This window comes from Oratosquilla oratoria, chromosome 9 (genome assembly GCF_046742065.1).
Source record: "Oratosquilla oratoria isolate Oo_2021 chromosome 9, ASM4674206v1, whole genome shotgun sequence".
Taxonomy (NCBI): Eukaryota; Metazoa; Arthropoda; class Malacostraca; order Stomatopoda; family Squillidae; genus Oratosquilla; species Oratosquilla oratoria.
Window position 1 is genome coordinate 39,054,889 of NC_134785.1, and position 9,661 is coordinate 39,064,549.

The 9,661-nt window shown below is 37.6% G+C and overlaps 1 protein-coding gene across 2 annotated transcripts in view; it reads right to left on the reverse strand.

The window, feature by feature from the left end:
* LOC143028313 (inositol-tetrakisphosphate 1-kinase-like) overlaps positions 1–5,716 on the reverse strand; it is a 62,075-nt gene extending 56,359 nt beyond the window's left edge. The window contains exons 1-2 of one of the 2 annotated variants that reach the window (XM_076190207.1): positions 5,485–5,716; positions 1,979–2,003 (exon numbers count right to left, since the gene is read on the reverse strand). In XM_076190207.1, the coding sequence (XP_076046322.1) occupies positions 1,979–2,003; positions 5,485–5,585 (126 nt within the window). In that variant the 5' untranslated portion in view covers positions 5,586–5,716. The remainder of the gene's footprint in view (positions 1–1,978; positions 2,004–5,484) is intronic. The other variant, XM_076190208.1, reaches the window with a different exon arrangement.
* Positions 5,717–9,661: the final 3,945 nt, after the last annotated feature.

The window sequence follows — 9,661 nt, forward strand, 5'->3', positions numbered from 1 at the left end:
ATATGATAATTTCTTTCCAGTCTTGTGGTTCAATCCCTTCTCCAAAGGGCAAATGATTAGATTATAAGTCTTGTTCTCCTTCAGTAGCAAATATGAGATCCCATCAAGCACTGAAGTTCTTCTCACATCTACTAATTCCAACAGTTTGTGTACCTCCTTCACTTCTATATTTAACCACTTCAGTACCAGTCAAATTCTCGGGCGCAGCATCAGCTGCCATATGTATGATGCATTACACTACTCGCATTATAAAATATAAAGTCATTGCTGTATTACCCATTCTCTTTTACTCTGAGTAATAATAAACACAGAAAACATTATCAAACTAGTTCACAGAATCTAGGGTAATTTGTGTACAACTACAAAAAATATATAATCAAGACGCTGATGCTGGCATCCTCGTGTACCCACTTACGCCTCATGATGCCTACATAGGTATCATCGTACTTAAGAGATTAATACATTATTGCCTACTTTTCTCTCCTCTACTAAATACTTTTTTGTGAAATCTGATTGGCAATTTCTGTTCACTATTTCAGTTTGTGTTGATGTTTCTTCATAAACTTTTCCACACACTGTCAACTAAAATTCCCTCTCTGTGTCTTATTTTGCCATTACAAACTTATAGAACAGTTCAGGCTTACCTTTGTATTAATATAATGCACTGGTGGCATAATTGAGAGCATGTTGGTCTTGCATTACATGATGTTTTTGGATAACATGCATCTGGGGACTTTGTCAAAAGCCTTATTCATATCTATAGCAACCATAACTGTTCTTTAATTAATCCTTTCATTACCTGTTTATAGGTTTTGTGCATGGCTGCACAAAACCTGTGTTGGTTTCTATTTTACTTGCTAAGAGGAGGAAAAGTGGAAGGGCTGGTACTAGTGTACTGTTCTCTTTATGTGAAAAAAAGGAGTAAAGTAGGGGAGATTGTTATGAGTTGTGTGGGAAGGTGAACTGAGTGATTTTCTGGGCCCAGTCCACAGATTGGGTGCCAGCACCTTGAGGTTGTACCTCCTTGTGGAGGTGGGGAAGTTAAGTAATTTTGGGGCAGGGACAGAACTCAGTTGTCTGGCAGTAGTCTGACATACTCTTCTTAAAATCCTGCTACTGTATGGACAAGAACAATTTCCTGTATCCTGGTTTCATGATAAATGTTAAATGAGATAGAAAAAAATATCAACTGCAAAGCTGGCTTCCAAATTTTCATAATTAATGAATACCAGTATTACCATTAATTTCCTGTAGTTTCCAGGCATTTACTACCAGATTAATGACAGGTTATAACTTCCTGTAAACTGCATGATAAGCAAATATCATATCTTTACTGATAGTAATAGCAAATTAAAGATCTTTCACAAAAATATAACAATTATATGAAAATACAAACAAAACTTTATGAATTGATCCTGAATGCATGAATCACAAACATCAGATAATCATATTAACTGAAGAAAACATTACTCATGATTACTATAGTGGGCAGGATATTGATAACACAATATCAAAAATTCCCTACCCCCATCAGTGCCTCTATCTTATCAACATCCAGAGTGCACTCATACATATCAACAACTGCCTGATAAACCACTTCACAGCACCTTTGAATTTCTTCACTGTTACCTTCTTGAAATTCTCCAACTTAACTTATTTTAGGTCAATGACACCCCAGTACTGTACTGATAATTGATAAGCTATGGCTAATACCAGATGATTTTGATCAGCAGAGGGATGGATCAACAGAATTGGATTTTGATTGGTAGACATACTTTCAGTCTGGGCTCCAACCTTCAGTTGAATAAAATTGGCTCAATTTTTCATTAAAGTTTTGAAAGTAGTCCACCACCTCAACACTGGTACACAGTATTCTATCACAACATAAAAGTACACTCTCTACTATACAAGAACCTCACAATTGCAGCCAAAAATACCCACACCAAAACACAGATGAAGATACTGAGAGCTTTCCTACCTTTTGCAAGATGATGTTATTTTTCCTGCAAAGCAATAGGAAATTAAAATTATTGAAGATACAAGCACAGGACCCATCCCACTATGAGTAAACTCATCTCATAGCAACAGCCAGACTAAAGATTAATCAGTAAATGCACTGGGTTAATTGGAAATGGTTAGCTGCAAGCCGTGAACTGAAATTTCAAATTTCACAATACAGTGCCTTATGAGAAATCTTTGTGTAAAAAAACACAAATATAACTTCTTCATGCCACTAACTCAACACATACATAAAGTACAGTAGTTACCTATGACTCATATTAGCACATCTGTGCCAACTGTACACCCCATACTGGTACTACTTTTGAACTGCCTACTCTGATAACTCTATACACTTTACTACTGAAAAACATACAGCATGAGGAACTTTGTTACAACAATATACCTTTGCCCTATGTATTCAGACTGCTAGGGTTAGGAGCAACTGGTAGCTTTTGGATTTGAACCCTTGTCTACAATGTATATTTATTTTAGTGTATTTAACTGGTAGCTTTTGGATTTGAACCCTTGTCTACACTATATATTTATTTTGGTGTATTTAACTGGTTGCTTTTGGATTTGAACCCTTATCTACACTGTATATTTATTTTAGTGTATTTAACAAAGACATGGGGGGTGGGATTGCCGATTAAGTGAAGTGGCCTTGCTTTGGATGTACATCTTGCTGCACTGCTTCTAACCCAGGTAGTGGGTAGGAGACAGAGATGACCCTTCATCCACAAGGACCTAAGATGGGAGGGAAACAAGGGTGGTAGATGGGAGTGGAATAGGTGGGAATGACTTGGCTACCTCCCTAATCAGGGGGAAGAAGCCTTTGGTACATAGACGTAGACAGAATTTACCTAATTGTTATACACATGAAAGGAGCTATGATTATGAGGTCTTGTATCTTACTTCATTTTCATGAATGTAGCAGTTGCCGACAAGATAAACATCATATGAGGACGGAGCCTTTATTTGTACAACATTTCGCTTCTTACAGCTTTTTCAAGTACAAGTTGAGATACATATGCTTGAGATTAAATAAGGGGAAAGGAGGGAACGGGGAGAGAAAAGAAGTTCCCTCCTTTCCCCTTATTTAATCTTAAGCATATGTATCTCAACTTGTACTTGAAAAAGCTGTAATAAGCGAAACATCATACAAATAAAGGCTCCGTCCTCATATGGTGTTTAACTCATCAATCTTTCTTCATCTGTCATACCTAATTAATTTATGGTTTCAGCTAGGGGTATATCATTCTCTGTGTTATTCCAGTTCCTTTTCAAATACTGATCTAACAACCACCAATTACTCCCCTCCTCCTACTGCTGTAAGTCAGCAACACCGAAATGGCCTATATTAATATAACAGACAACAGTCTAGCTTCTTCCCAAACAACCCTATGGAAAGAACCAAGGACTGTTGCCAGCCACTGTGGGGCAGTACATTTCCAATCAATGAAATTCAAGGCCACAAATATCAGTAAGGCATACAGCTACCACAGTACAAAGCCATAAATTAGTGAAACTAGGTGTTTGGGGAAGCATCTTGTTTTTAATGCTATTATACCTTTGACAAAACATCTTTTACAATCAGGCAAGCATCACATATTTGACATCCATTCCAACTGAATGTAGAAGAAAAAATAAATAAATAAAACTTACAGCATCACCTATGAGTTATCTATTCCACCTAAATCTAAAAAAAAGTAGAATACTACTCATATCCTACCACCTGTACTACACAATATATCCACACAAAAGCATTCACACCTATATCACTAAACAAGCTCTTCAAGATAGAACACCAAACTCAATAGCCTACTACACCAAAACCACCCAAACATCAGCCCCATACAAAAGTCCCTCTCAAGATAAGTAAGAACCACATTAGCACAATAGTGTTGATGATATCATCCAGCTAGCCAATACCAACATAGAATTGGCCCAGCCATAGAATCAAACTGCCCTAGATATAAGCACAACATGAAGAACTCTGAACACCTCATCCTATACCTCCCCACACTAACAATCCCTGGACAACAACAAAATATCTATTCCCTGAGTGACTTATGGGCCTGCCCAGTGGCCGTTACCAGTTACCCGGGAGACATGAGTCTCCTGCAAGAGACACAAGAGTATGGATTGACTGATCCAATGCCTTCCACATCAAATCATTTCTATTTTGCCATAAACATTACATCTATTGTTATTCATTGGCAGCAATTAGTATTCTTTTAGAAATACACACCTGCACAACATAGCAATAGAAAATTAAATATCCATTTGGTAAATTATATTACCATAATATACATTTTTCTTGGCTGGGAATTAAAAAAAAAAAAAATGCTAAAAGCAAACACACTATTGAATAGAATTGTGATGACAGGTTCGAGACACCATATTGCTGTTTGTCCAGTCCAATCAATGTCAGTTTAACGATGGCACTGACATTGTGTACCAGGTGTTGTCGCACTCCAAGTGATGTCACCATGCTATATATTTTTAAAACAGTGCTATGGAGCTGAGCTTCATGGTGTTCTTCTAACTCTGAAACTCCTCTACATCCCGCAGTCAAATCAGATACCAAAACCAGCTGTCAACATCCCTGATGACTACCCTGATGACCTCTTGAATTACAAGTACTGCATTATTAAATGGAGGTTAGGTTAGTTTAGGTAAGATGAATTTGTAATACCTTAATTTCTTCAACCTCTGCATCTATCAAAACAAAGATGGCATCTCAAGTAGTTGTCATGGCTCCATAGTGCATTCATTAGTGAATCTCTTTCAGCAATTTTTTTCTGTTATTGATTTCCAAGAAATATATATATTGCTTTGACATATTAAAACTTACAAAATAAATATTAAATTTTCTATAGCTATATTGCATAGGTGTGCACTTCTAAAAATTTATCCTACAATTTTGTGTTGAGAATAATTTTCAAAGAAAACAGATATTTCAAAAACAAAAACAGAAGTGCAAATCCCTATGTATTCTGAAAATAGCACACAAGTATTGCTTACATAATAAAATCATGGTCTAAATCCAAACTAATACAATGTCCCCACAACACTCACTTTTTTTAGTTCAGATACACAAGTGTCAAGTCATCAACAAAAATCAAAGAAGATATCCATAACTCAGCTCTACAAGATCAGTTTACTAAAAAGGTAATTTCGAAAGTAGTAGGCCCCCCAATTCCTCCAAGCCATTGATGTTAGGCAAGCAAAGCCCTAAACATATCAGGCAATAAATTTACAGCTCAAAAGTGACATTGCATCATTCGTCATTAAATCAAGTCAAGCATAAGGATAAGAGTTTACTTATGACACCTTCACCGTTTGGAAATAATAACCTACAGATTATGTGTACGCTGCCGTCAATTACTCAAAATTCATTTGAATAGGTCACTAGCAACAACTTTACTTGAAAATGACATGGTGGTATTCTTTAATACACCACAATATTGTCTGATAACATACCTACATGCCTCCTGTAATTCCGCAAAGTTAAACTTCTGACTTTTTTTGTCAGCAATCCAGAAGCCCACAACCTTTTTGCTTGCTTTGTAAGGTTGCATCATATCTGTTAGGACCAAACTAAGTTTCAAGTAAAGTATTCATTTGTACCAGAATTAGGATCACTTCGTGCGCAGTGCACGTATGCACAACTCGCGATCCTGGAGCTTAGACTAATATGTAAACATCCGAGGAAGATAACAGCTATCAAATCCATTTTTTCCAAAAGCTTCTATATCTGACAGCAACTCATATATTTTGTAATATTTTTATATACATAATATATAGGTTATATGTTTTTTACATAATATATGCCTCTAAGTAAGCACTATATTTACATCTAAACTTGCGACGATAAACCTCTAAATTGTAAACTCGTACAATCTAATGTATTGTTATAAACTACCATATAGTAGCGTCCAAACAATTTTTTTTCTCGCACTCACACACAAAATACTAATATCTACTCCTATTCCGTCTGCCAAACCACCCTTTACATGAAAACAAATATAATTTCTGAATTATATATATTCTACTTTGAGGTAATTTCTCCTCACTTGTCCAGTTCCGATATTTCTTTCCTAACTCTGTGTATATGACCCTTATTTCCTAACGTTAAAAAAGTCAATATCAATTAGACGATGGCTTTGTTGTTCTGCACTGGGTGTTCTCCAACTCTAGGTGACCTTAGTAAGAGCTGTTACAAAAATAATAGGGCTTCCTTGGACTTATGAGAGAACACGGGGTTCTGCCGTCGTCTGTTAATTGCCTGAGGTGCAATAAACCGTGCTGGTTTCGCACGGACCAACATATGTGGGTGTGCGCAAATTACATCACATGCGTAATATAGAAGCAAAAGAAAACGTGCACTTTTAGCGTTAGTTATTATAAAGGTACTTCTCTGGAGAAAAGTAATACTGCATTGGCAGTTCGTATGCTTCAAAAATAAGTGGGTTTTGAAGAACTTTAGCCATGGAGACACCAATTACGATTTGCAGTTTTCATTTACAAATATAGACTGGCGCAATTTTTGTAGTGATGTTTGCAAGGAATGGTATAACCATCAGGAACCAATTAGTGGTCTAGGCATAATGGAAATAGACGAGACACTTATCACTCGCAGACACGCAAACGTCGGGAGACTTCTGTTTCAGGTGTGGTTGTTTGGTGGCATCGAAAGGGAGTCCAAGAAGCCCTTCCTTGTTCCACTCGTAGACCCCAAGGGAGAGAAAATGGATACAGACACTTTAGTGTTCCGTATTCGCCATTTTGTCAGGCCAGGGTCCATAATTTTCAGTGACTGTTGACGTGCCTGCCATAACGTCGGAGACATCGGCTATACACACCACACAATAAATCACAAAAAAAAAAAAAAAAAAAAAATCGTTGACCCAGACAACCAAGAAATATACATGCAAACTGTCGATCAACTTTGGCGTGATGTTAAGGAGTGGGTAATGAGTCCTGGAATACACCCTCAGTACTTCCGCCAGTGCCTCGCAAGGTACATTTTTTAAGCAATGCTGCGGAGTCGAAATACACGAATTCCTTCAAGCAATGCAATAATTTTATTCCCGCAGTTCCATCGAGTACTTAAAGGTCAATTGAGAAGGTTTTCAAAGAGGTGAGGTGGTAAATATTTGCTAGATGTATGGCTCTCATTTTTTTTAAATAAAATAATGCAAAAACAAATCCTAATTATTATGCAATGTGATAAAAAAAGGCCTATCAAAATATCGGTAGCAGACAAACTTTTCCTTCGCCGATCTTCGGCTGTTCTCGTAACGCTCTATTGGCTGTGACGTCAAACTTGCTGTTTACATTCTGATGCATGCCGTGTGCGTGCACTATAAAATGCCGTGCTGCGCGGTCAACTTGATCAGTGATCTGCCATATTTCGTGTGTTAGCAAGATTTTACCAAGTATTTAGTTCGAAAATAGTTTATTGTGTCGCCGCAAATTGCAACAGATTCGACGAAGCTTTCCGCTGTGGATGGAGTTAGTTTTCATTCTTTTCCGAAAGATCCTGTTCGCAAAAAGGACTAGATCATTCGGTGCAGACGGCACGAGTTATGGAAGCCTGGATGGAAAGCGAAATTGCTCGAAAGGTTAAAAAAAAGTACACTCGGGACCCTGGGCTTGCCGAATCACTGGGAATTAGCATAAAGCCCATTCTAAAAGAAAATGCAACATCGACAATTTTTGTCATCGACGAGACCCCAGGTTCGGCAAGCAAACGCCGTCGAAGGAGCAATGCTATTGAAAAAAAAAAGACAACGCCGGGAGGTAGGTGTATCAGCCTGTATCATGTATAAAAGTAGGCCTGTGTTATCTTTGCTGTCACCGATAATCATTAACGAGTGTATGAGGGTAGTAGAAATAATTGGTTGGGACGACCAAGGATAGCTGCCGAGCCCTGTAAGAGGCCGGTAGATTGAGGTAGACAAGTAGGTAGATAGAAGGGTAGGTGGAAAGGAATAATGTTTTGTTATTGGATATTTTGAAACATGTCCGAGAGGAAGTTGCAGAGTTGCATATTCTCGCTTACCGTCTAATGTTTGTAAACATAAGCTAGGGTATCGATAGAGGTGCTGATGTGACGAAATGTAAACACTAAGCCACGTTCCGCTTGTGACAGAAGTGCTTGCGTAAACAGTATTGCTTGAGACAGTATAACAGCCTTTCTGATTGGAGAAAAGGGTGGAGAAGGAGAGAAATTATTGGTGCACGGAGGGAAAGTCACGCCCTTAAAGAGTGGCACTTATTTGTAACGTTCAAAGTTATTGGATGAATTAAATAGTGACGTCGAAGCAGACTTGGCTTGGTGGGTGTACAAGGATCCCAGGTGGGAGTCCCTTGGCGAATCTTGAATAACCAAATGTAATCTTATTCGGAAGAAAAGAGAAAGACAAATACGTTTACTTAACCTTCGAACTGATTAGTGGAACTTGACTAAAGCCTGAGTTAAGGAAGAGGCATGGGGCCTACAGATGAATAACGTAAGTGACTGAGGAATTACTGAAAGTGTTAGTGGCAGCGGAACTAACAGTGGTGGCAGCGGTGGGATGAACCTCCTCGGAAGTGATTAGACGAATGCCTCCGAAGAGTACACCAATTGACAGTGCAAGCGCAATAACCACGCATAGTACAATCACAACCAAGCCTGTGTTGATAGAACGAGGAGTCTTCTTACTACGAGTGGAACAAGACGATCTCCAACGAAGATTGATGAGGAACGACGAGGTTGACGAACGACGAGGTTGATGAACGACGAGGCTGAAGTACGTAAGGAAGACTAACGTAGAGGCAGTCAAGTCAAATCAACTTACTGAAGGTATGAATAACACAGTCTTGCGTCATGAGGTTCATACCTCAAATATAAACATTCCCAAATTCACCGGTGATGAAAACACCTTAGGAGTTAATAAGTTCCTTAACTTGATAGATACATTAATTGTAAGCAAAAATATAACAGATGAAAAAAGGAAAATAGAAATTTTAAAGGAGAATGTAGATCCTGAGAAAGGTAGAGCTAGGTTTATCATAAATTTCCAGCAAATGGAAGATATCAACCAATATGAAGCCTATAAAAAAGCCTTCATTAAACATTTTATGTCAAAGTGTGATCAGGATCCTATCAGGTCTTTGGTTAGAATGATCAAAGAAGTTAGAACAAGTGAATCAGACACAGAATACTTAGCTAGATTAGATAGATGGTCAAAAGACATGAATTCTATCTTGAAAGATTCAGATTGGATAGAAAGATCTAGTGACAAAATGAAAGTTTCTCAGGTAATAAAATTAATCACATTTGGATTGTTAAAAGAAAATATGATGATTTAACGGCAGAAAAGCTGTATAAAGATCTCAAGTCAAATATAAATTTAGGGAAGGTCGATTATCTTCTTCAAGGGTACAGCGAGACCAAAATCATAAATCCATATGTGATGAAAATGGGACAACAGAAAGAAACTGGGAATTCTAGAAGTGAGTATAAGAAAAGAGAATTATGACATAGACAGAAAGTTAGAAGTCCATCCAGGGATACTAGAATTGTATGTTACAATTGTAATACTTGGGCCCATAAAGCACAAGACTGTTATTATGGAACTATTTGTAAAAATTGCAAATATGAGGGTCA